Raw genomic sequence first — 27,968 nt, forward strand, 5'->3', positions numbered from 1 at the left:
TCTGATCAAAACTGGCAGGGAAAGGCAGAATTGAAGATTAAGGTTCCTTAAATTCTTTTTAAAGCCAGTATAAAGAATTGCCTATATTACTGTGAATAATTTCATCCTACTGTTTCTCTCTTGCACGAAGTATGATAGAGATGTGGTTCTACAGATATGAGATAGGAATGCAATCAAGGACTACGGGGGGGAAAAATGTTGCTATTTTCCCTTTACCAAAATACAGCTAAGTGTTTCAGTTCATGCATGCATACACATATAAACTAAGGGATTTCAATAAGCAACTGAAACAATCTTAGAGGAGAACACAATTAAGAAATGAAATTTCAGCATTTCTCATCGTGGCACAGCAGAAATGAATCTGACTAGGAACCATGAGGTTGAGGGTTCAATATCTGGCCTCACTCAGTGTTTTAAGGATCCGGCGTTGCCGTGAGCTGTGGTGTAGATTAAAGACGTGGCTCGGATCTGGTGTTGCTGTGGCTGTGGCATAGGCCAGCAGCAACAGCTCTGATTAGACTCCTACCCTGGGAACCTCCATATGCCGCTAGTTCGGCCATAAAGGGACAAAAGACAAAAAAAAAAAAAAAGAAATGAAATTTTGCAATGAAGATAAGAAAATGAAAATTCCAACATTGAGACTACACTGAGATAACCTATATTAAAAATTAATAATTTTTATTATTTAAATTCAAAAAAGGATTTTAAAGTAAGTCCAACTATTTTTAGGTATCCCTAAATAGAAGGCAGGTTTTAATTAAAATCATAAAACATTTTAGGATATTCCAGAAATTTAATGAGTCCTGGTTATTATTATATTATATTATCTCTGACAACTCAAGATAAAATATTACTTACTGTTGTAAAATTTATATGTATGATTTCTTTAAAACTTTGGTCAATTTTTCAAAACAATTGTCACTTACATCACTGTACATTACTGACTAGGAATAATCCATAGTGTCATGTTGAAACCCTTGTCTTAAGATTAGCATTTCATAAAGCAGTTGTGCAGGGTTTATTTTGAAGAAAAAATGTAAATCCAATTATTTTAGAGAAAAGATTCCTTCCTCAAATCAGCTCAAAGGAAAATATTTTATAAACTGAAAGATTACATATTTAAGACAATGCTGCCACCTGCTGAAAAACATGAAATGTCTTTGTTATTTCACAAACTGTATATCACATTCAAAAGAACTGTATCATGATCTTCCAATTACCTACTACTTAATAATTCTGACCATTTGGTTTGTCTGACTTTCAATAACTACATCTTAATTGAATACCAATTAATTATAGTTTTTAGGATTTTTAAATATTAAATACAAATAAGTTGAGGTGACATCATCAAAAACAATGCAGCTCTGTTGCAGGTTTTAAATTATCAGATGATGATATATTTGTCCTGAAAGCAAAAAAAATATAACTGGGTACATTATTTTCCTTTTTAGTGCCACACCCACACCATAAGGTAGTTCCCAGGTTAGGGGTCGAATCAGAGCTGCAGCTGCCAGCCTATGCCACAGCCACACCAAAACCATATTCCAGCTGGGACTTCGACCTACACCACAGTTCATGGCAAAGCCAGATCCTTAACCCACTGAGTGCCGCCAGTGATCGAATCCGAATCCTCATGGACACTAGTTGGGTTTGTTACCACTGACCACAACGGGAACTCCCACGACTGTTTGATGCTAGCAACGAAGTTAAGTTCAAACTAGAACCACACTAAAAAAGTTACAGAAAAGACGACTTTTTTTTTGGCTTCTCTGCGCATATGTAGTTCCCAGGCCAAGGAACAGATCTGAGCCACAGTTGCGACCCAAGACGCAAATGCCAGATCCTTAAATTAACCCACTATGCAGGTCTCGGGATCGAACCTGCATCCCAGTTCTCCCAAGACGCCACTGATGCCCTTGTGCCATAGCAGGAACTCCAAGATACTCTTATTTCAGTCCCTGAAGAATAATTTGGTCCATTTATCAGAATAAAGAGAAAAATATGCCTTAATCACATGCTTTAAGATTTTGTACATCTAGCTCATCATTTACTATGGTTTTTTAAAATCTTACTTTGTTTTTATACTTCTGGCTCCGTAAGTATCTCAATTCATTAAAAAGCTGTCTTTTGAGCACCTACTCTGTACGCAGGCAAACAAACATGAAATTCATTTATGTATTCAAAATGAGACAAACAGCTCATGTTTAAGATAAGGATAATAATCCCTAGTTATAAAGTTGTTGTAATGACATGAAATAATTAGGGTTAACACTTGATGAATGATAGCTATCATTAATGGAAATATTACAAAAAAGACTAGAGGCTATGGTAAGTTGGAAATAAACAGAAGAAAAAATGTGTTCCTAATTTGTGTTACAAATTAAATATGTAAACTTCAGTTTAAAACAGCCATAGATTCATGTTTATCTCATTTATCTCCCCAAGTCCTATTGAATTTATTAAAGAACAGAGGATGTAGCTACACTGGAAAACTGATAAAGGAAATCATCAAAAGGTGAGAAACTGTGACCAATAGATCTGAAATACATAAAACAGTTATGTTTTGCATAAAGCAGTGCTGAACAAATATTTGTTCACAAGAGAAAATGAATGAATGGTAGGAGATGAGGTGGAAGGCAAACTCAACAATGCTGACTGATCTGTAAATCAGCACATACATAACAGGCCATCCTAGAAATAATTCCTATGGATTTTCCCAAAAAGAAGTACTGAGAAAACTCCAAGCTTAGAGCAGCAGGTCTGAGAGCAAGGGGGAAATGAGTCAAGTCAAAGGAATTTGGAAATGCCACCAGTGCTCCTAACAGGGAGGCCTACTTATTAGTGACATGAACAGCTTGTAAAATGTCACAAAGTAAGATTTTTTTTTTTAAGGCACCAAACAACAGCATGTACTAAGCATCCCAATGAGCTCCTAGCCTATTTCTCAAAGGCAACTACAACTCTGACCTGATGCTGACATTCTTAAGATTCCCATGGGGCTGAAAGCAAAGGCATCCTGAGCACTGTGTGTACACTCTCCCAGAGAAATTCTATCAGAGTCCTACAGAAAGCCACAGGCCTGTAGCACTCACTGAGGTCTCAGCACAGTCAGTGAGAAGTAAAATGAGGGCTATGCTGCAAAAGACATCTAAAAAGGTAGTCAGGAATAAGAAGACATGAACAACAAAGCATAGAAAATAAGATGACTCAAGTAAGACAAAATACAATACTTCTTACAACAAACATAAGTGGGTTAAACGCTTTTTTTTAAGTAACTTTTTGTCAACACCCACTCCCAGAAAAGCAGGGGTGTGTGTGTGTGTATGAGAGAGAGAAAAAATTAACATAAAGAGGAAACCTATTAGTGATAATAATGTAAAGACTTTGGAGCTCAATTTATATCAGCTGCAAAAATAAATAAATGAACTAATCAATAAATAAGAGCATTATATAGGACAAACTGAAATGTGAAGGACAGAATATTTGATATTAAGGAATTGCTGATTCTTTTTTTTTTTTCGTCTTTTTGTCTTTGCTAGGGCCACACCCAAGGCAAATGGAGGTTCCCAGGCTAGGGGTCAAATCAGAGCTGTAGCCGCCGGCCTATGCCAGAGCCATAGCAATGCGGGATACGAGCCACATTTGCGACCTACACCACAGCTCACAGCAACGCCAGATCCTTAACTCACTGAGTGAGGCCAGGGATTGCACCTGTGTTCTCATGGTTCCTAGTCATATTTGTTTCTGCTACGCCATGACAGGAACTCCAAAATTGCTGTTTCTTAAATGTGATAAAAACAGGAGTCTCAGAGTTCCCGTCGTGGCTCAGTGGTTAAACCAGTACCCATGAGGATGCAGGTTCAATCCCTGGCCTCACTCGGTATGCTAGGAATCCGGGGCTGGCAAGAGCTGTAATGTAAGTTACAGACAGGGCTCGGATCCTGGGTGGCTGTGGCTGTGGATGTGGCTGCGGCATAGGCTGGCAGCTGTAGCTCTAATGGACCCCTAGCCTGGGAACCTCCATGTGCCACAGGTGCGGCCCTAAAAAGACAAAAGTAGAAGAAGAAAAAAAAGAGGAATCTTTGTGTTCAAGAGATATATACTGAAATGTTTATAGGTAAGTTGGTATTTGCTTCAAAATAAGGATAGGTGAGTAGGGAATAGAGAGAAAATAAAATTTAGCTGAGTTGATAACTGTCTAAAGTTAGTAATGGGTACATGGAGGTTTGTTTTATCATCTTATTTTTAGTGTTTGAAATATTTCATAATCCAAGAAAGATAAATAGATAAACAGATAAAATTGAAGTGATTCTTCAGTTAGAAAAATGGTAAAATCCAACTAATTTTTTTTTAAAGGAAGCACACGGGAATATTTTTTTAAAAAACTTCAATTTTAAACCAAGTTAAATTGTAGATTGACAAACCTCAATTTTAAATTATCACCCTTAAAGTGTGGTTTATACCTTCCCTGATTTGGTTTCCCAAAAGTGTCTGGGAACTCCATATTTTAAAGGCCATTTTTTTTTTAATCAAAAAGCATGAAATGTCAAATCTATGAAATGTTATTATAAACAATGTGTTTGGCACACTGATAATCTAAATATTCATGAGTCTAAATTTACTCATAAATATAGAAAATATAATTTGGCAGTAAGTGCTTTCACTAAAATCTTAGCAGGATTTTTCTTTGCTCACAATTTTTATAAATGTAGAAATAATGCTTCATTTTAAAACAGAACAAAATGAAAAAAATCCTTTAGAATGCAATATTTCCTAATAAAATGCTGAATTTGAAATGATTTATTTCACAATTATTAGTTCTAAAATCACTGCCAGTAGCCTAGTGTAAACAATTCACTACACCTAAAGCCATAATGAAGGTTCTACAGTTTTTAAAAATGTGTTCCAAAAATATATCTACCAGGTTTGATAAAATATGTGTCCTGGATTCTAAAAGAAGGCATCACTGTTACCTACTGTCCACTGCTGTCACTGCCTTGCCCCCAAACCAACTCCATCTTGGAAACATCAACTGAAGCTCAGTATTATGAAAAGTAACAGACTGGATGTAACTCTTAAATAGCTACAATCAATTAATTTTAACATTTTTTTGGTGCTGAAAATTATTTATCCGGTTCAACTCTCTGATAGAAAGTCATGTAAGCTTTCAGGTTTGAGTTCTCTTAATGGCATAAATTTAAAGACTTCTTATAGAACCAATGATCTAAAGATTAAATTAAAAACAAATACCATGTTCAAGATGTTCTCAAAGATCATGAGTGCCAGCAAGGTAGTTAGCATTTATTCTCAGGCAATGAGAAGCCACTGAAATGACAGAGTACCCAAATACCTGTCTCTTAATCTCATGTTATTATTATTCTTTCTCTGCTTGAATCCAACTATCAGTTGTACAGACCACCTATATTAAGATGGCTTCCAAATTTGTATTTTAATCACTTACATCTTTGGAACTGCACTTCTAAGTATATAATTGCTTGACTATACAGTTGCTCTGTTACAAGCAACAAGCTCTGTTTACTCTTCTATCAACCCAAAGCTAAAGTCTGCTTCTCTATTTGCACTAGTTCCTTTTAGCCTCTATTTACATGAATCAGTACACCACCATCCACCAGTACTCCAGAATTAAAACAATGAAATCATGTTTGGCCTCTCCTGTTTTCTTTCTCTTTCTACCAGTCTAATTCATTATCAAGTCCAAAAATTTTGCTAAATCAAAACTTTTTTCCCCACTTCCATCACTTCAGTCCAGTAAGATCTCTTTCTAGGATCATGGTAAATCTAACAATGCTCCCACCTAATAGTATTTTAGAACCCTCCCTCCCCCACTCTAGCTAATCTTCCATAGGGCTTCCAGAGTCATTTCGCTAATAATCATGTCAGAAACTTTTCTTTTTCAATGGCTACCTACTACCTATAGAATGAAGCGAGGCTTTTGATAATCTGACCCCTGCCCATTTGCTCACTAGAAGAACTTTCTCTTGTTATTTTACACTAAAGTCTACCCACAGGAGACTATCCTCTAATGTCTGTGGTATTTCCTACCCCTTTCCAGGTCCGACTAGGAATACTCTTGTACCAGTCTTTGTAAAATCATATCTATCCTTCAAGGTGCTAACCATATGTTTCCAGCTACTTATCTCCCTAACTTCTCCCAGCTACAATCAAACATAAGCCACACTCTTCTTTTTTCTAGCATAGTTCTAGTAATCTAAAAGTTGTTTCTTTATTTTTTTGTAGTTGATTTCCAATGTGGTGATAGTTTCTGACATACAGCAATGTGAGTCAGTTTTATATATATATATTCTTTTTCATATTCTTTTCTATTATATATTATTACAAGATATCGAATATAGTTACCTGTGCTTTACAGTAGGGCCTTGCTGGTTATCTATTTTATAAATAGCAGTTTGCACCTGCTAATCCCAAACTTCTAATTTATCCCTCCCACCCTGAAAGTGGTTTCTTTGTAAACATCTACCCTCTGATCTAAATTCTGAGTAAAAGGACTACTCAGATGAGCCTAATCCTTTTCTATACTACAATTTTTCAAATACTTGAAGCTCCTCCTAAATCTTCTCTTCACAGAGTAAACTTCCTCAAGACTTAGATATCATAGATATAATTTCTAGAAAATTTAATCATCTTAACTACCCCATCTGGACACTCAACATTTTCAAGCATCTCTCCTAAAGTGTGGTGTCCAGAACCAAATACAATACACAGATGTTTTTTTGCAAATTATGCACAATATCCACCCCCACTCCTCAAATCTGGACATTCATGATATCTATTAGCAAATTAACAACTCAAAACAGTTCTTCATAATAAACTTGTTAGTTTTTATCTGGGTGCAGATGCTTAACAGATGTGCAAGAAGAAGAGATAAAAATAATAAAACAAGGTTCGAAGAGGTTCTAGTCAGAATCAAGTATACAAACACAAGAATTTATCTTAGAAAGGACAAGAGTTTAAACATGGAATCAGATGGATAAAGAAGAGAAATTACAAATAAAAAGGGTGCAATAACAAAGGAATTTTCTAGATAACGTTTATTTGAGGAAACTTTTACTAAGTAATCTACCACAGAGCAAGCAAACTTTCAATAAAAATGTTGATCAACACTTTATTATTAAAAATGCTAAGTACATGCTATACTCATAATATTTTTATTCTGAGAAGTCAATGTGCTTTTTTAAAAAAAAAATTAAAATTTCAACAATTCTAAACTTAAATTCAACTGACTAGAAAAACTCAAGAAATTTATTTTGAATTGTATAACAACAGATTTTTCTTATTAAATAACAGCCTACTGGAAAATACAGTAGTTCTTTGAAGACTGACACCACAGTAATTAACTGCATTAAAATAAAAATTAATTTCCTCTAAAGGGTTCTTAAATACTCGTCATTGGTGGTGTTAAATGCTCAACAATTTATGCAATTCAGAGAAAACTCAGGGAGCCCTCTAAAGAACCACCTTTCAGGGAGTTTCCTAGTGGCTCAGCAGGTTGTCACTGCTATGGCTCTGGTCACTACTGTGGCTCGAGTTCAACCACTGTATCACAGTGGAAATGAATCCAACTAGGAACCATGAGGTTGTGGGTTCAATCCCTGGTCTCATTCAGTAGGTTGAGGGTCTGGAGTTGCCATGAGCTGATCTGCTGGTGTAGGTCGCAGACACAGCTCAGATCTGATGTTGCTGTGGCTGTGGGGTAGGCTGGCAGCTATGGCTCCAAATGAACCCCTAGCCTGGGAACCTCCATATGCTGCAAGTGCAGATCTGAAAAGCAGGGAAAAAAAAAAAAAAAAAGAACCACCTTTCATATCAAGGAAATAGAAAAGTTAGATGACTTATTTTTTGAAAATCTGCTTTAAAACTAAAAATATCTTCCCTAAGTCTTAGGAAACATGTAATGGTACTTATAGACTATACATACAACACATCTGTGCAACAGGCCACAATTATCTAAGAGCTGAGGCACACAGAGATTAGACAGCAGTACACAGTGATTCTAATACATCATCAGTAAAAGCCTAGTTTTCTCACAACCAAGAGTATATGGATTCAAAATATCAAGCTAATGGAAGCATAAGTTGGCATAAGCACTTTGGAAGAACAACTTGATATTATAATAAAAATAAACATATCCTTGACTCATAAATTATATTATTTTAGAATACATATGACTGTGTTAATTTAGTCTTCCTAAATGATACTGTATTTTCAATGAAATGAAATTGATACAAATTTTTTTTAATGGTCAAAAGATTGAATGGCTACTTTGTCAAAGCTCTATGGATGGCAAATAAGCACAAGAAAAGATTCTCAACATCCTCAGTCATTGGGAAAATGAAAATTAAAACCAAAATGAGATAACACTATCCACCTATTAGAATAGCTAAAATAAAAATAAAAAACAAAAAACTGACAAAACCAAATGCTGGTGAGAATGTGAAACTAGAGGTATCCTGCATTGCTGTTAGGAATGAAAAATGGTACAATTTGGAGAATAGTTTGGTAGTTACATGTACACTTACCACACAACTCAGTAATCCCACTCCTAGATGTTCCCCCAAGAAAAATTATGTTCACACAAAACCCTATATAGGAATGTTTTTAGAAGCTTTGCACCATCACCAAAAACTAGAAACAACCTAAATAAATGTCCATCCTTCAGGTAATGAATGGATATCAAACTATGATAAAGCAATTCAACAGAATACTACTCAGTAATAAAAAGGAACTACTGACACATGGATGAATCTCAGTTGCACTATACCATGTGAAATAAGCTAGATTCAAAAGACTACATCCTGTGTAACTCCATTTATATGATATTCTAGAACAAGCAAAACTATACGAACATAAAACAGATCAGGGGTTGCCCAGGGCTGGGTATAGGGTGAGGGAATGAGCTACTAAGGGGTAGGAGGGACTTTGGTGGTGAGGGAACTGTTCTATATGTTGATTGAGGTGATACTTAAAGGACTCTATGCATTTGCAAAAATCATAAAATCCTAGGAGTTCCTTGGTGGCTCAGCGGGTTAAAGACCAGGCGTGTTCACTTCTGTGGCTATGGTTACAGCTCTGTGGCCCTAGAACTTCCACATGCCACATGCCCACCCAAAAAAAACCCCAAAACCCTACATCAAAAAGAATGAATGTTACTGTATGTAAGTTACACGTTAATAAAATAAAAAAAAATTTTAAAAAAGGAGGTCTATCTAATGTTTTCTTTTCTTTTTCCTTTTTTTTGGCTGCCTGTGGCATCTGGAAGTTCCTGGGCCAGGGCCTGAATCCAGAGAGGCAGCTGTGGCAAGGCAGAATCCGCTGGGTGGAGGATCAAACTGGCTTCTCCACAGCAATGGGAGCAACTGCAGTCTGATTCTTAACCCACTGCGCCACAGCAGGAACTCTCACTGTCTTCATATTTTTTAAAATGTTACTCAATAATTTATGGAGGAGTTCCCGTCGTGGCGCAGTGGAAAAAAATGGGACTAGGAATCATGAGGTTGCAAGTCTGACCCCTGGCCTTGCTCAGTGGGTTAAGGATCCCACATTGCTGTGAGCTATGGTGTAGGTCAGATCTGGCGTTGCTATGGCTGTGTCATAGGCAGACAGCTGCTGCTCTGTTTAGACCCCTAGCCTGGGAACCTCCACATACCCCAGGTGCAGCCCTAATAATAATAACTTATGGAAAAGAAACACCTTTCACCCTGCTTGCAATCTGTCAAGAAATACTTCACCACCAAGCTAGGTTATTTACTGCTCTGTTAGAATCTACATGTTCATTAGAGAAACAAGTCTAAAATATTAAGTTACAGAAAAGGGCTAGGCAAAACAAGTTTGAGTAATAAATCCCGCAACACACTTTACCTGTGCTCCACTAGGAATGAAGGAGAAATCCTCTGTCAGGCGTTACAGGAAATGAATAGAACACAACTTTGAAAGGTCTTAGTGCTTCTCAATATTGTTGCTATTATTATCATCTCTAACTTTGAGGTGAAGATACTAAGACTTGGGGAGGATAAATATTTTGTCCATGATCCCTCAGCTATTAGGTATCAAAGTCGAGATTCTTACCCAAACGTTTCTAAACCCAAAGCTTGAGATCTTCTGAAATCGTGATGTTTGAACAATACAGCTTATGACGGCTGCCACGTGGTGTGATTTCAATGGAGAGGAAGGTCCCTACCTCCCCAAACACCAAGACTTTGCACATTCCTACACAGAAACACGGTTAGAACCATGTATCTTAAAGTGAGCTCAACAAGTTTCTGGAGGGCAACCTCGCAGTAAAGGTAACCTGGAGCCTTGCGGGTATCTTCTTCCATACTGTCACTGTACATGGACCTACTTCGGACAGTTTTGGCCATAAGGAAGGTGACGCATGGGGCCAATGCCAAAGTCACGGGGAAAAAAAGATTAACGCTAAGAAAGATGAGAGCGGAGGCGCTGAAAATACACCTCTTAAATTACTTCACGCCGGCCTGCTCCCAAAGCAGGCACGGAGGAGGAAAGGCACTTCCCCGCCACTTCAAGCACCTTTGGTAAAAGGCCTCAGTGGACTAGTCCCCGTCTACGTCGCCCCGTGGTAAACACCCACACTGGGGCGCCCTCCACCGGCAAGACTGTAGGTGCTGGGCGAAGGGTGAGTGCGGTGCTAGCGCCAGCCGCGGCAGGCTGCGGACCCCGGCGCTGCAGCTGAGGTACCTCGGTCACACATGGTGCCGCTCACCCAGAGCGGACGCAAAGCCAGCGGCCAGAGTGGAGGGGGCGGCGAGATAACCAACTCGGGTTGTGCACTCTGGTGATTATCACAAGGGCCGCACGTCGCTTTAGTTAACTAGACGCTCCCCCTTTCCTCTCACTTGGTGACCGCGCAACCTCCGCCCCTGCCCACATCTCACCTCTCCAGTTCTTGTGCTCCGGGATATAGTAGTATTTGTTCCCGAACCGGTCTGTGCCCACTTGCTCCTTCACTTCCTTCGACAGTGCTCGCCACAAGACGCGGAACAAACCCTGAGGCCAGCCCATGTTTCCGGATCACCTTCCAGCACCAGTAGCGGTAAGACCTGCCGGGATCCAGGCTACCAAGGGGAGAACGCCCCCGCCGCCGACCCCGCCCACCGGCTCAGAGCAATCCACCCTCTAGTAACGGCACTCACCATTGGTGGGATCGCATCATGCTTAACCAATGTGAGACTCCGCTGCTACACCCGCTGCCTCCGAGTTCTGTTATGGCGGCGTCCAGGTCTCCACCTAGGGTAAAAGGAAGGGATGCTAGGGTTTTTGTCGGCGCGACAAGCGGGTTTGGAGGACCCTCTTCGCCTGCGGAGAGCGGAGTCCACACGGAGGTAAAGAAAACCTTAGTTTTTCTCTAGTACGCCAGTTAAAATCTGAACCAATGGCTATGTTAGCCTTGCTCATACTTTCCCTCCTCATTATCCTTTTACTCCCACCACGCTCGACTTTACTCCTGTGTCTTGAAAAAATAAAATATCTGTTGTATACCTGTAGGCAGGTGGGTACGATCGCGGAATCGGGTGAAGGCGCTATAAACCTAATGAGGATATTTTTGTGTTTTTTTTAATTCGGTATTTTATGATTTAGTGTGCCAATTTCTGCTGTATAGAAAAGTAACTCAATTATACAGGCACACACACATTCTTTAAATTTGCGGGTTTTTTATGTTTTGGTTTGTTTTGGTTTTTGGCCCGGCCTGGGACATAGGGAAGTTCTAGGACCAGGGATCCAACCCTAGCCACAGTTGTAACCAGAGCCACAGCAGTGACAAGGCTGAATCCTTAACCGACTGGGCCACCAGGGAACTCCCAAGGATATTTTTGTTTTACTTTATTCCTTCTCCCTCCTTCCTTCCTCACCGCCCAAGGAGTAACTCTCCTCCAAGAATTCCGTCTTTCATTCTGTCGATGTATTTAGTGAGATCCTTCTATGTGCTAAGCAATATGTTAAAGGCAGAGCACGGGCCAGAAATGAACAAAGTTTAACGTAACTACAGCAGAGGATTCAGCAGAGAGGGCCACTGACAAAAGATGAAGCTGGAGAAGTAGGCAGAGGTAAGATGAGGAAGAGACTTGTGTGCTTGGCTGAGAAGTATGAAGATGAGAATAAAGTGACAAGTATTGCATTTTGTCATCTGCTTGGAGAATGAATTGAAGTTCAGAGCAAGACTGGGAGCTAAGTTAGGTAACTTGCAAGGAGAGGGTTGAGCCAGGGACTTGGCAGTTGGAACAAAGAGGATGAAGATACTTGAAAAATAAGAAATGCAGTCACCATGGAAATTAATTGGATATAGGAAAATGATGAAAAGGGAGGAATCAGCAATGATTCCCAGCTATGTGCCTTGTGTGGCTGGGTGAATCATGGTGTTATCTTTTCCCAAAGAGGGAGCAAGTTTTACTTTAATTTTGCTCATACTGATTTTTCCCATATTGCTGTCAAGGAACTTGTGAAGATTTCACTTGGAGAGTGGAGTAGACAGTTGCATATATATGTTTGATGCTCAGGAGAAATTTAGGTATCTTTAATGCAAGATGATATGTGAAGCAAGGGGGACATAAGATTTCCTAGCTACTATTTGTGGAGTAAAGAGAGAGAAGCCATTCAATGATAAAAAACCTGAAAAATATTAACACTTAAAGTTAAGCAGAAGATGAGATTGCAGAGGAACTGAAAAGGAGTAACCGGAGGAATAGAAGGAAAATCAGGGTAATGAGGTATCATGGCTGCTAAGGGAAGACTGTCTAAAGAGGAAGTTATCAAATGTGTCAGTCGCTGCTCCCAAATCCCTTCTTTGCTCTCAATGGTTCTCCATCCCATTACTCTGCTTCATTTTCTTCATTCAGTTTATTGCCACCGAAATTGTATATGTGTTTATTTTCTTGGTAGTGTATTGTCTCCTTAATCCTGGTATTCCAATTGCCTGGAAGAGGGTTTGGCATTATGATCTTAATAATAATCTTAATAATTAATGGGGAAAATTACAGTTGTTCTGTGACTTTAAAATTTTTTCGTCAAAACACTAGAATACTCTGTTATGTATGGATAGGGAAATGAAAAAAATAGTAAAACTAACATTTAATACACTTTAAGTAAAATACTATGTTTCAGCCCTAAAAAAAGGCCAAAAAAAAGAGTAATTTGAATAGTGCTTGTCTTTCTAATCACTGCACAACTTACAGTATAAGCTGAGCATCTTTTCTATACATTAGCTAATTATTACATTCCTTTCTAAGTTTGTATCAGAGTCCAACATTTTTTCCTTTACATCCTCAATGTCATGAAATATCTCAGAGCTTTTTTAATGTGAAGATTTTTGCCAGTGTCTCTTCCTCTAGGACATCTTCAGCCTTTTCATCACAAACACTTTTCCTCATTTATATTGATAAGTTCGCCTTCATTGGTTTCCTTGGTCTGCTCATCTAGAGTTCCTAAAATGGCAGCAGAGTCAACAGTCCCATAGTCACCTATATCTTCCATAATTCCATTTACATTCAATTTGAGTTTCACTTCCAGCATTATCACTTTGTGTTGCTTTCGTACACTTTAGTTTTATTTCCCAGTTCCTTCATTCAGTTATGTGTTTTGAGAAATTCCTTGTGGGTTTATCTCAGGGACATGACGGTAACAAAGCTAAATGCTGTGTATGAACTGAATAACAAATGTACAGTGATCATCCACAGACTTTGAAGGAAATCATTCCAAGTGGTCACCAATTATAATGTGCATGTTATTTTCATAATGTTTTGTGAACTGAAAAGCAATTACCAAACCTTGTTCTTTACGCTATTACTCACAGTAAATATACCACAATAACTGAGATTTAAATCATGTCATGGTCTGGTATTAACTCAATCATGCTAACTGAAATTCACACATAACAGACGATGCAAAATAAGAACTACTTGTATATTTAAGTTAGTGTTTAAGGTAGTTTGTTTTTTTTTCTTTGATTCCCCTCATTAGTTGTGTGGGGTTCTTTTGGGATTTTTTTTGCTTTCTGGGGTCTTACCCGGGACGTATGGAAGTTCCCAGGCTAGGGGTCGAATTGGAGCTACTGCTGCTGGCCTATGCCATAGCCACAGCAACTTGGGATCGGAGCTGCTTCTGCAACCTACACCACAGCTCACGGCAAGGGTGTATCCTTAACCCACTAAGCGAGGCCAGGAATCTACTCCCACCTCCTCATGGATCCTAGTGGGTTTCGTTAACTGCTGATCCACGAAGGGAACTCCCGAGTCGTGCTTTAGTTTAACTAAACAACCATACAGTCCTGTTTTAGTCAAGAATATGTCTACTGTAATTTGCCCTAGCTTCTTGTCATTGGCTATGGTCAAAGGTATGAACACTAAAATGCAGGGTTTACAATTCAAAGTCTCCTTTTTTATTTTACAACTTTTTTGAGGTACAATAACATACAGTAAATTGCACATTAAATTAGAGTATATAATTAATGAGTTTTGACATAAATAAACACTTCTGATGTCATCATCATAATCAAGATAACAAACATCCACAAGCCCCCAAATTTCATTGTGACTCTGAAATCCCTCTCTCCCTTCTTTCCCTGTTTCACACTCTTTCTACTCCAGCAAACCACTGATCTGCTTTCTGTCACTATTGATTAGTTTGTATGTTTCAGAATTTCATATAAATGAAATTTTGTGTAGATTCTTTGACTCAGAATAATAGAAATTTGTCCATCCTGTTGCATGTATTCATTCTTTTTTGTATTGATGAGGAATATTGCATTGTGTGGATATACCAGGACTTACTTATCCATTCATTTCTTAATGGGCATTTGAGTTGTTTCCAGTTTTTGGCTATTATGTATAAAGTTGCTCTAAACATTCATGCACAAGTCTTTTTATGGACATAGGCTTTTATTTCTCTTGGGTGAATACCTGGCACTTTTTAAGAAGCCGACGGTTTTCTAAAAGCTTACATACCTATCAGCAGTGGATGAAAGTGCTGATTGTTTCACATTTTTTATTTCCCCTTTCCTGCTTTCTTTTGTATTATTTGAAAATTATTTAGTATTCCATTTTAATTTATCTATTATGATTTTAACTGTATATCTTTGTATAATATTTTTTGTGGTTGCTATAGGAATTATAAAACACCGACTTCTCATTTTCTGCTTAGAATCAATATTTTACTCTTTCATTTGGCATATTGAAACTTTATCACCCTTTATCCTCCACCATATATGTTGCCATTTTATATATAAACTTCATTGGACAATGTTGCAGTTTCATCAAACATATTTTAAGGAAAAGCATTGTCTATTTTATTTACCTAGATATTTAATATTTTTGTTCTCTCTTCATTCCTGATGTCCCAACTTTCCTTATATCACTTAACTTCTGTCTGAAGAACTTTATTTAGCAATTCTTTTAGAGCAGGTATCATGGATCTCTGGTTTCTGAAAAGGAATATTCAGTCATTTGAATTGTTGTTTCTCTATAAGTAATTTGCCATTTTCACTAGTTGCTTTGAATTTTTCTTGGTTTTTTTAGTTTTCAGCAGTTTGATTATAATATATATTTGCAAAATATGTATAATATATATTTACATATAGATTTCTTAGAATTTATCATAGAATCTTCTGCCTTTTTTTTTTTTTTTTTTTTTTTTGCTTTTTAGGGCCGTACCCTGGCATGTGGAAGTTCCCAGGCTAGGGGTCAAATCAGAGCTACAGTTGCTGGCCTATACCACAGCCACTGCAACACCAGATCCAAGCCATGTCTGCGACCCACACCACAGCTCACAGCAACTTCGGATCCTTAACCCACTGAATGAGGCCAGGGATCAAACCTATGTCCTCATGTATACCAGTTGGATTCGTTTCTGCTGAGCCACAAGGGGAACTCCTATTCTGCTTCTTGTAGTGTATATTCTTCTACAGCTTGGGATGTTTTTAGCCTTTATTTCTGTCCAGTATTGTCACTGACTTTTCCTCTGTCATCTCTAATCTGCTATTTAGTCCATAAGAAAAATTGTTTTTTATGAAAATTAAATTTTTTGATGAAGAATGATTTTATATTTTTCAGTTCTAAGATTTCATTTGGTTCTTGATTATATCTTCTGTTATAACTTAATTACATCTTCTATTTATTTGCTTCTTTTTATTACTTTTTTCACATTTGTTTCAATTATGTTCACAATTGCTTGTTTAAGCATATTTTAATGGCTACCTTAATCTCTTTGTCAGATAATTTCAACATTTGTTTCATTTCAGCTTTGGTGTCTGTTGATTGTCTTTTCCCATAGCAGTTGAAATGTCCATGATTCTCCTTATGCAGAGTAATTTTGGATTGTACCCTGGATATTTTGAAATGTTCTGAGACTCTGGGTCTTGCTTCAGTCCTGTGAAGAATGATTTTTTTTTTTTTTTTTCAAAGAGGCAATTGGCAAGGTTAGGTTCAAGCTGAAAGTTCTTACCTTCTTATGTGTGTTGTCCCAATGTCAGTTCAGTTTTCAAAGCTGTTTCACATCTGCCCCCAGTATGCCACTTTGTAGTCTGTGAACTGAGTGGTGCTCTGTTAGTTTAGTTTTCAAAATCTTTTGTAGGCTACTTGAAGTTAGCCAATGCATGCTCCACTCAATGATGAGTCCTGGAGTTCATAAAAAACTTTATTGTGAGGTTGCCTTCCTGAGCTTCTCTGTCTCTGTGATCTTTCTGTTACCTCTCTTCACTAGGACTTCTTTTGGTCCTCCTGCCAGAAACACTGGCCCTAGTGACCCAGTTCTGCCATATGCATCTGGGCCCAGATCTGGGCCTGTCAGTGAGAAGACTGAGGAAGAAAGCAATGGGAGTTGGACCCAATCTGGTGGGATCAGAGCTTTGATGAACAGAGAAAACAGATTCCCTCCCCTAAAGTTCTGGCAACCCTTAGGCCACTATTTCCAGCCATTGCCATTACTGCTGTCAGATTGCCAGGTGCTGGGCCACAAGAGAATGGCAAGGAGAGAAAATATATATGAGTGATTTCTGTATGACCTTGATTACTGCAGTTCCCTCTTTTGCTTGTAAAATTTTGTGTCACAGTGCTCACTTCCTGGTTTCTAACTATATTAAACTGGGGCCAGGAAGTAGCAGAGGAGAAAAAATAATAATAAACTAGCAGTTGGTTTGGTGGTATGTTGAATTTTGGTGTTTTCCCCCAATCTGCCTGCTGCTGTTTACTTATCAGAGTCCTCAAATAGGTATTCCATGCATTTTGTTTGATTTTTGTAGTTGAATTTCTAGAGAAATGGTTGGCATTTGCTTATTAATCTTACCCAGAACTGGAGTGGCTTCTTTTTTTTTCATCTTTTTAGGGCTGCTCCTGTGGCTTATGGAGGTTCCCAGCTAGGAGTCAAATAGGAGCTAGAGCTGTCAGCCTACACCACAGCCACAGCAACACCAGATCTGAGGTGTGTCTGTGACCTGCACCATGCTTGCGGCAATTGCAGATCCTTAACCCACTGAACAAGGCCAGGGATCAAACCAGCATCCTCATGGATACTAATTGGGTTCTTAACCTATTGAGCCACAATGAGAACTCCCAGATTAATTTGTTAAATAAAATAAAACTAAACACAGAGTTCCCATTGTGGCTCAGCGGGTTAAGGACCCATTGTTGTCTCTGTGAGGATGCTGGTTATATCCCTGTCCTCGCTCAGTGGATTAAGGATCCAAAATTGCTGCAAGCTGCAGCATAGCTCACAGATGCAGTTTGAATCTGGTGTTGTTGTGGCTGTGGCATAGGCCTCAGCTGCAGCTCCAATTTGATGGCTGACCCAGGAACTTCCATATGCCACAGGTGCAGCTGTAAAAGATAATAATACCTCAAAATATGTTTAAAATAATTTATAAATTCTTAAATATTATAAATTAATATAGAGATAAAAAATTAGACAGTTGTAAGCAAAATGCAGAAGTCACTGTTATATTAAGTTAGGGTGAGATTTTTTTGGTTAAAAACACCAAACATTTTGTTTGTTTTTCAAATTTTTTTGGAGTGTAGTTGATTTACAATGTTATATTAGTTTCCAGTGTACAGCAAAGTGAATCAGTTGTACATGTACATATATCCATTCTTTCTCAGATTCTTTTCCCGTATAGGTTATTACAGAGTATTGAGTAGATTTTGCTGTACTACACAGTAGACCCTTGTTAATTGTCTATTCTATATACAGTAGTGTGTATATATTAATCCCAACCTGCTAATTTACCCCCCCCACACACACATTTCCCTTTTGGTAACATAAGTTTGATTTCAAAGTCTGTGACGCTGTTTCTGTTTTGTAAATAAGTTCTTTTGTATCATTTTTATTAGATTCCACCTGTAATTGATATCATATGTTATTTTGTCTTTATCAGACTTACTTCACTTAGTATGATAATCTCTAGGTCTATCCATTTTGCTGCAGATGGCATTATTTAATTCTTTTTAATGGCTGGATAATATTCCATTGTATATACATACCATGTGTTTTTTATTCATTCATCTGTTGACGGACATTTAGGTTGCTTGCATGTCTTGGCTATTGAAAATAGTGCTGCAGTGAATGTAGAGGTTCATCTATCTTTTTGAATTATGGTTTTCTCCAGCTATATGCCCAGGAGTAGGATTGCTGGATAATACAGTAGTTCTATATATAGTTTTTTAGGGAACCTCCATACTGTTCTCCATAGTGGTTGGTAAGAGGATTTCTTTTTCTCCACAACCTCTCCAGCATTTGTTGTTAGTAGACTTTTTGATGACCATTCTGACTGGTGTGAGGTGATTATTTATTGTAGTTTTGATTTACATTTCTCTCTTAATTAGTGATGTTGAGCATCTTTTCATGTGCTTTTTGCCACCTGTCTTCTTTGGAAAAAATGTCTATTTAAATCTTCTGACCCTTTTTTTCTTGGGTTTTTTTGTTTGTTTGTTTTGTTTTTTAACTGTAAAGCTGCCTGAGATATTTGTATGTTTTGGAGATTAAGACCTTTTTAATCACTTCGTTTGCAAAGATTTTTCTCCCATTCCGTAGGTTATTTTTTTTTTTTTTATGGTTTCTTTTGCTATACAGAAACTTAAGTTTAATTAGGCCTCATTTGTTTATTTTTGTTTTTATTTTCCTTATTAGGGGGTGGGTCAAAAACGATATTGCTACAATTTATGTTGAAGAGTGTTCTGACTATGTTTCCTCTACTAGTTTTATAGTATCCAGCCTTACATTCAGGCCTTTAATCCATTTTGAGTTTATTTTTGTGTATGATGTTAGAAAACGTTCTAATTTCATTATTTTACATGTAGCTGTCCATTTTCCCAGTACCACTTATTGAAAGGACTTTTCTCCATTGTATATACTTGTCTCCCTTGTCATAGATTAGTTGATCTTGGATTTGTATGTACATTTATCTCTTTCTTTTTTTTTCTGTCTTATTACACTGTTACACTGATCTATATTTCTGTTTTTGTGCCAGTACCATACACTTTTAATGACCTTGTAGCTTTGTAGTATAGTCTGACGTCAGGGAGCATGATTCCTCCAGTTCTTTTTTTTTTCAAGATTGCTTTGGCTATTTGGGGTCTTTTGTGCTTCCATACACATTAAAAAATTTTTTTGTTCTAATTCTGTGAAAAAAGGGATTGCATCAAATCTGTAGATTGCCTTGGGTAGTATAGTCATTTTGATAATATTGATTCTTAAAATCCAAGAGCATGATATATAAAAAGCACCAAATATTGTAATGGACTGCATTATTTAAAGCACAATGATGAAGAATTAGTATACAAACTTCCCATTGTGGCTCAGTGGATTAAGAACCCATCATAGTGTCCGTGAGGATGTGGGTTTGATCTCTAGCCTCACTCAGTGGGTTAAGGGTCCTGTGTTGCCACAGGCTGCAGCATAGGTTGCAGCCCAAATCCACTGTTCCTGTGGCTATGGCATAGGCTGGCAGCTGCAGCTCCAATTCATCCTCTTTCTCAGGAACTTCTTTATGCTGCAGGTATGGCCTTAAAAAGGAAAAACAGGAAAAAAAAAAAAAAGAATTAGTATCATAAAACATGTATTCAAGCAGTTAACAATATAAAGCAAAATGTAAGGAAAATTTGACACTAGTTTCTTTTCTAGAATGGTCCTGAGTAGATAGTAAATACACACATATGGAGAAAATTAATAAACAACACACCAAACTTAACACACATATATAACTTTACATCTCTTAAATGGAGAAGTATATATTTTTTTAGATGTCAGTGGTACATTTATTAAAATTTCATATGCTTGAGAAAACTTAGACAAATTCAAAATGATAGCCATCTTACAGGTCATACTCTTTGATCATAAGCTAAAGAAATTGGAAGTAAATTAATTACTGAGAACATCATCATCACTTCTAATTTAGTGTTTGAAGACTTAGGAATTACATTCCAAATAACTCTTGAATCAAAAATGAAATGAAAATTGAAGTTATAAATTATCTGGAGAGCCAGGAAAACTATTTCCATGACTTAGAGGACCCGGGAAAGTTGTATTCAAAGAAATATCCTAGCCTAAAAAAATAGAGATTTCATCATTGAAGAATGTGAAAGAATGTAATAGAATTTATTTAAGCCATATTAAGACATCAAAACAAAAAGTTAATATGAAAGATTGAAGCTGAAATTAAATAGAAAATTTGAGTAACCATTTGCCATAGGAGAGATAAGTCAGTAATAAAATATTTAGCAATCAGCATGGCATGGAAACCAACTGATCAAAATGGATTCTGGCCATTAATAACCAGTATGTGATATTTCACAACAAAGAGATTGAAAGAATAATTTTTAAAGACATCGGGACTTGCTCTTTTCCGTACTTTCTATACCTCAATTTCCTCTGTCTTCCCTCATCACTTCTCTTTCGCTCCTTTCCCCTTCACCCTCTCTCCTTCACTTTCTCTCCTTCTTTTCTCCCCTATTTTCTCTATCCCTCTTCCTTCTACTTACATGCTTTTGTGTGTGAAGAGTCCCCAAGACCATTCCCAGATTTGAGAATTCTCTAGAAAGAGTCAGTATGTAGCTTATTGTTTTACCAAATTACTCATGGCTGTGATTTATTACAGTAAAAGTATGTAAGGTAAAATCAGCAAAGGAAAAGGCAAATGGGTGGCTTGTGAAGGAAACCAGGCACAAGCCTAAGAGTCCTCTCCCAGTGGAGTCACACAGGACACGCTCAATTTCTTTAGCAATTAATTGTGACAGCATTGTTGAAATGTCTATCAGGGAAGCTCATTAGAGATTGAGTGTCTAGAGTTTTTAAGTGGAGACTGGTTACATAGGCACTTTCTGCTTAGCATGTACCAAAATTCCAGACTCCCAGAGGAATGTAAGTATTCATGATAATGTACAATGTTTGTTCCAAACAGTTTAGGCACAGTGAGCCACTCTTACCTAGAAATGATGAGAACCCTCCTGAAATCCCAGAAGTCAGGTAAAGGCCAATCTTTAAGCAGACTTTTCTAAGGATAGTAATCTCGGGCCTGCTGTTTTAACTATTTTTTGCACACTTTGCCCCCTTCTGCACAGATCCTATCCCTGTTTCCCTGAGGGATGTGATGGGACCCTCCCCCTTTCCCATCATCTTAACCATTCCTTCTAGTTGCCAAACAATTCAGACCCAAAGTATTTAGGTTGAGTAGAGGTAGGCTGTCTACAAGACAGAGACTAGGTTGGCCTTGAGCGAGATTTCCCAGGCTGAGCAGGTTGTGAATGTAGTCTAAATGGGGGAACAGACATGCCCAGGTGATCAGGATGTTGAGGGGAACAGAAATCAAAGCCAAAGCCTGGTGAGCAGCATCCATTTGGGGAAGGAACAGTAGTGGAGATGGGAGATTGGTTACATATAGGGATATTAATCAAATAAATATATTAATGATAATATATTCATTGCTAAGAGAGGAAACTTGAGGAAGGGCTGATTCTCTTTGCCCATGTTTATATGATATTTTACTTGTTATAGGAAGTAAAGATTACTATTATCATTTGAAAAATCATCAAATAGAAAATTTTTTTAAGAAATGAACATTTCAATGGAAAATATGAAATATTATTTTCTGGTGAAATATTGAAGTTCAGAAATGTTAGAACAGCATAATAGTCTGGAGAAAAAAATGTCAGCATTTACATGCCGCTCAACCAATTATTAGTTATGTGATTTGGGGGGCAAATTACTTATGTCTTAGTTTTATAATAGGTAAAGTGTTTAATAATCTTGTAGTAGGAAACCCTCCACTTAGGATTACTATTCATTATACTTATTACACTTGATTACAATCCTAGCACATAGTAGTCTCTTAGTTAGTATTAGCTATTATTGTTATTGATCAAGGTCAGACAAATAGCAAGTGTTAGGCTGAATATTTGAATCTAAAGCTAGACTGTCATCCAAGAGAGAAAGAGTTTTTTATATCTTTAAATCAGACACTACTGTTAAAACAATTTCCAAAATGCTTCTAAGTAATAGTACTGCTTAGTCACTGTACAATAGTTTCAGTGTGTACATTTTCTAGCACTGTGCATTTTTTTTTTAATTATGATACTTTGGTAGGTTAAAAAAAAATCTCATTTAGGAGTTTCTGCTGTGGCACAGCAGGTTAAGGATCCAGCATTGTCTCTGAGGTGGCACGGGTTCGATCCCCAGCCCAGCACAGTGGGTTAAGGATCTGGCATTGTTCCAGCTGTGGCACAGATCACAGCTATGACTCTGGTTCCATCTCTGGCCCAGAAACGTCCACATGCCATGCATATGCCCAAAAAAATAAATCTCTGTTAATGCAATTTAACCCCTATCTTACACTACTCACAAAAATTAACTTGGAATGTATGAAAGACTTAAATGTAAGACCTGAAACCATGAAACACCTAGAGGAAAACAAATGAATAAAGCCCTTGACATGGACCTTTGTAATGATTTTTTTGTTGCTTAAAGCACAAGCAACAAAATCAAAAATAAACAATCGAGGAGTTCCCATCGTGGCGCAGCGGAAATGAATCCAACTAGGAAGTATGAGTCGCGGGTTCAATCCTTGGCCTTGCTCAGTGGGTTAAGGATCCAGTGTTGCCGTGAGCCATGGTGTAGGTCGCAGATGTGGTTTGGATCTGGTGTTACTGTGTCTCTGGCATAGGCTGGCAACTGTAGCTTTGATTAGACCTCTAGCCTGGGAACCTCCATATGCCGTGGGTGCTTCCCTAAAAAGCAAAAAATAAAAATAAAAAAATAAATAAGCGAGACTATATTAAACTGAAAAGCTTCTGTATAGCAAGAGAAACTATCAAGGTGAAAAGACAACCTACAGAATGGAAAAAATATTTGCAAACTATATATCTGATAAGGAGTTAATATCCAAAATATATGAAAAATTCATACAACTTAATAGCCAAAAAAATTGAAAAATGGGACAGGACATGAATAGACATTTTTCCAAAGAAGATATACAGATGGCCAACAGGTATGTGAAAAGGTGCTCAACATTACTAGTATCAGGAAAATGCAAAGCCAACAGCAATGAGACAACCCTTACGCGTGTTAGAATGACTGTTATCAAAAAGATGAGATAACAGATGCTAGAGTAGATTTGGAATAAATGGAACCCTTGTGCACCTTTCCTGGGATTTATAAATTGATACAGCCACTGTGGGAAACTGTATAGGGGATCCTCAAAAAATTAAAAGAGAATTACCATGTGATCCAGCACTTCCACTTCTGGGAATATATCCAAAGGAAATGAAAACAGTAACTTGAAAAGATATCTCACCCCCATGTTGATAGCAACATTATTTGCAATAGCCAAGACATGGAAACATAAGTGCCCATCTGTGGATGAATAGGTAAAGAAGTTGTGGTATATATGTACAATGACATATTATTTAGCCACAAAAAAATGAAAAATCCTACCATTTGCAACAACTTGGATGGACCTTGAAGGCATTATGTGAAATGAAATAAGTCCATCAGAGAAAGCCAAATACTATATGATCTCACTTAAATGTTTAAAATCTAAAAACAAAAACAAAAATACTCAGAAAAAGAAATCAGATCTGTGGTTACCACAGGCAGATAGGAGGAGGAGGTATCCTTGCAGGAAAGTGGTTGAAAGGTTCAAGCTTCCAGTTACATGTTGACTATAATTAACACTGATATATGTTATATCGGAAAGTTAAGAGAGTAAATCCTGGGAGTTCCTATCAAGGTGTAGCGAAATTAATCCGACTAGGAACCATGAGGTTTCAGGTTCAATCCCCGGCCTCTCTAAGTGGGTTAAGGATCTGGCATTGCCGTGAGCTGTGGTGTAGGTCACAGACGTGGCTCAGATCTGATGTGGCTGTGGCTGTGGCATAGGTCTGCAGCAGTAGCTCTGATTTGACCCCTAGCCTGGGAACCTCCATATGCCAAGGGTACAGCCCTAAAAAGCAAAACAAAAACAAAAAGAGAGAGTAAATCCTAAGAGTTTTCATCCTGCAGACAGAAAGTTTTTCTCTTTTTTTTGTTGTATCTATAGGAAATGATGGATGTTAGCCAAACCTATTGTGGTAGTCATTACACAATGTATGTAAATTAAACCATCATGCTGTACACCTTAAACAGTGATGTATTCATTTATTTCTCAATAAAACTGGGAGGAAAATCTCATTTAAATTAGCATCATTTTGATCAATAATGAATTTAGAAATCATTTCAGTTAAATTAATATAAATGCTTTTTAACATCCAAAAGATTTAGACAAATTCTAATAGTTAACATTCTTTAGGCACTTAACTATGTTCGAGGCATTGTTATGAGCACTTTTTATGTTTCAACTCATCTAATCTTAATATCCTCACCAGAATAATGATGGTTTACTGTTATCAAATATCAGAAATTTTATTTATCTTAATTTTTGAGCGTATTTGTTAATCATTTTTATTTATAAATATTTCATTTGATTTATTTAAATGTATTTAATTGTTAAATTGTCTTTTTTTTTTTTTTGCATTTTCTAGGGCTGCTTTCGTGGCATGTAGAGGTTCCCAGGCTAGGGGTTGAATTGGAGCTATAGCCACCAGCCTTTGCCAGAGCCACAGCAACGTGGGAACCGAGCCACGTCTGCAACCTACACCACAGCCCATGGCAACACCTTAACCCACTGAGCAAGGCCAGGGATCGAACCCGCAACCTCATGGTTCCTAGTTGGATTCATTAAGCACTGTGCCATGACGGGAACTCCCTTAATTGTTAAATTGAACATACTCATTTCCATAAGACTTGAAAAATAATTCAGGGAATTTTTTTAAAAATACTGTAATTTGGAGTTCCCGTCGTGGCTCGGTGGTTAACGAGTCTGACTAGGAACCATGAGGTTGCAGGTTGGATTCCTGACCTTCCACAGTGGATTAAGGATCCAGAGTTGCCGTGAGCTGTAGTATAGGTCGCAGACGAGGCTCGGATCCCATATTGCTGTGGCTGTAGCGTAGGCCAGTGGCTGCAGTTCTGATTAGACCTCTAGCCGGGGAACCTCCATATGCCTTGGGTGAGGCCCTAGAAAAGACAAATAAATAAATAAACAAATAAATAAATAAAATACTGTAATTTAAGATTTTGTCCACTTGGTGTCCTCAGTTAGGTTTAAATTACCAGAATTTAACTTTTTGTTCATGAAAATATGTTTCAGTTTCTGTATATCTAAGTTAAAAAATTAATAAAATATGCTCTTTAAAGTTTAAGATAATGTTTCAGGAGAAATTCTTTACGTGTAATTGTTAGTACTATTGTATTTTTAAAATTTGTATAAGGTCTTTAATATTCTAAAAATGTCTTTTTAGATGTATGTTAGATGATGTAAGCATTGCAGATTTTTTTCTTGGCCATACCTGAGGCATGCAGAAGTTCCAGGACCAGAAATTGAACCTATGCCACTGCAGTGACCTGAGCCACAGCAGTGACAATGCCACATCCTTAAGCTGCTAAGCCACCAAGGAACTCCACTTGCAGTTTGTTTGTTTATTTATTTTGTCTTTTTAGGACCACACCTGCAGCATATGGATTTTCCCAGTCCAGGCATTGAATTTGGAGCCACAGCCACAGGCCTACAGCAGTGCGGGATCCAAGGCACATCTGCGACCTGCTCTACAGTTCACGGCAACACTGGATCCTTTAACCCACTGAGCCAGGCCAGGAAACGAACCCGCATCCTCATGGATACTAGACGGGTTCGTTACCACTGAGCCACAACAGGAACTCCCCCTTGCAGTTTTTTGAATCCATGTAATATTTTTTATGTTAAATTACTTTCTTAATGTTTAGTTTTATCTTTTTCTTCCTTTTAATTTTTATGTTTTCTTAACAGAGTTTTGGGACTGGAGTTAAACAAGGACAGAGATGTTGAAAGGATCCATGGCAGTGGAGTTAACACCCTTGACATTGAACCTGTTGAAGGGAGATAGTAAGTTTATCATAAAATCATTTTTCTTTTTAAATGAGATCCAGGAGTTGCCGTCATGGCACGGCAGAAACAAATCCGACTAGGAACCATGAGTTTGCAGGTTCTATCCCTGGCCTTGCTCATTGGGTTAAAGGGTCCGTCATTGCCGTAAATTGTGGTGTAGGTTGCAGACATGGCTCGAATTCTGCATGGCTATGGCGTAGGCTGGCAGCCGTAGCTTAGGCTAGCAGCTGTACCTTCGATTAGACCCCTAGCCTGGGAACCTCCATATGCCATGGGTGCGGCCCTAAAAAACAAAACAAAACAAAACAAAAAAAATTCTCTCTAAATGAGATCCAGTAAAATCTTACTTTGAGATTAATTTTGTAAAATTTCATAAAAATTATTAAAAATTCTAAATTGTAGCCTTTTAAATCTGGCATTATTGATTTCAAATAAATACAGAACATTGAACCTATGAAATCTTGCCAAATAAACATTCCCAAGCTACTTTTATTTAAATATAATCATTGTTAAATCAACAAACATTGAACTTCCTTTGGATGCAGAGAATGTTTAAGTGCAGAGGTATGTTTTTAGGTGCTGTTTCAAAATGTAGCTGCATAGTTATTACTCTCGGGGAGTCTAGTGGGAAAACAAATATAAAAAGCAGAAATATATTTTGGAAAATTAAGTCTGAAGCACATCAGACTTGTATTTGAGGTTTCCCCTAGCTTTATAATATCAGCTGTGTGACTTTGAGCAATTTACCTAACCTTTCTAATTCTCAGTTGTGTTAGCTGCATGATGGGAACAACAATACCTAATTAACAAGTTGTTGTGAAGATTAATTGAAATAATATGTATAACGTGAGTAGCATAGGACCAGGCGTATCATAAATGGTTGTCACCACTGTTGTTATTCCAAAGCATCATCACTTATACTTCTCCTCCTTTTGATCTGCTTTCTACACAGCTGCTGAAGTGCTTTGAAAAATGCAAATCTGAACATGCTATTCCCCTACTTAAATGTCATCTACCCCACATTACTCTAACAAAAAAGTTCAGAACCCTTCATATGGTCTATAAATAGGTGTAAAAGTAACTAAAGAAGAGTTTGTCTTGTCATGTTCCGTTTACCCTGCAAATTTTATGGTATAGTGAGTTATTATTGTTTTAAAATAAGCCAGGATAGGCTTACTGGAATTTCTTTTTTTTTTTTTTTTGACCACATTAATGACATGCAGAAGTCAGGAATTGAACTCATTACACAGCAGTGACAATGCCAGATCCTTAACCACTAGACCACCAGGGAGCTCCTAGAATTGCATTTTTTTTTTACTTCCAGCTTCTGCTTCTGCCATGGTCTCGCCTAGTAGCATGTGAGAAGCATGTACAGTGAATGAATTCTAACTTTAACACATGGTTAAATCCAAAAGACGGCCAGTGATAATTCTTTTCTTTTTCTGGACCTTTTCCAAGTTCAACATAACACCTCCCAATC

At 37.5% G+C, this 27,968-nt stretch overlaps 2 protein-coding genes across 6 annotated transcripts in view; one reads left to right on the top strand and one right to left on the bottom strand.

Moving 5' to 3' along the window:
• Nucleotides 1-11,154, bottom strand: part of NDUFAF2 (NADH:ubiquinone oxidoreductase complex assembly factor 2) — a 180,962-nt gene extending 169,808 nt beyond the window's left edge. The window contains exon 1 of the mRNA XM_047755408.1: nucleotides 10,932-11,154. Coding sequence (XP_047611364.1) covers nucleotides 10,932-11,058 — 127 coding nt within the window. The 5' untranslated portion in view covers nucleotides 11,059-11,154. The remainder of the gene's footprint in view (nucleotides 1-10,931) is intronic.
• A 67-nt stretch (nucleotides 11,155-11,221) lies between these two features.
• The window catches only part of ERCC8 (ERCC excision repair 8, CSA ubiquitin ligase complex subunit), a 65,699-nt gene continuing 48,952 nt past the window's right edge, over nucleotides 11,222-27,968 (top strand). For 3 of the 5 annotated variants that reach the window (XM_047754996.1, XM_047755140.1, XM_047755061.1), the window contains exons 1-2: nucleotides 11,222-11,378; nucleotides 26,390-26,485. In XM_047754996.1, coding sequence (XP_047610952.1) covers nucleotides 11,302-11,378; nucleotides 26,390-26,485 — 173 coding nt within the window. In that variant the 5' untranslated portion in view covers nucleotides 11,222-11,301. Of the gene's footprint in view, nucleotides 11,379-26,389; nucleotides 26,486-27,968 lie in introns of those variants that run through there. The other 2 variants (XM_047755217.1, XM_047755294.1) reach the window with 2 other exon arrangements.

Source organism: Phacochoerus africanus, chromosome 1 (assembly GCF_016906955.1).
Source record: "Phacochoerus africanus isolate WHEZ1 chromosome 1, ROS_Pafr_v1, whole genome shotgun sequence".
In the NCBI taxonomy this organism is placed as follows: Eukaryota; Metazoa; Chordata; class Mammalia; order Artiodactyla; family Suidae; genus Phacochoerus; species Phacochoerus africanus.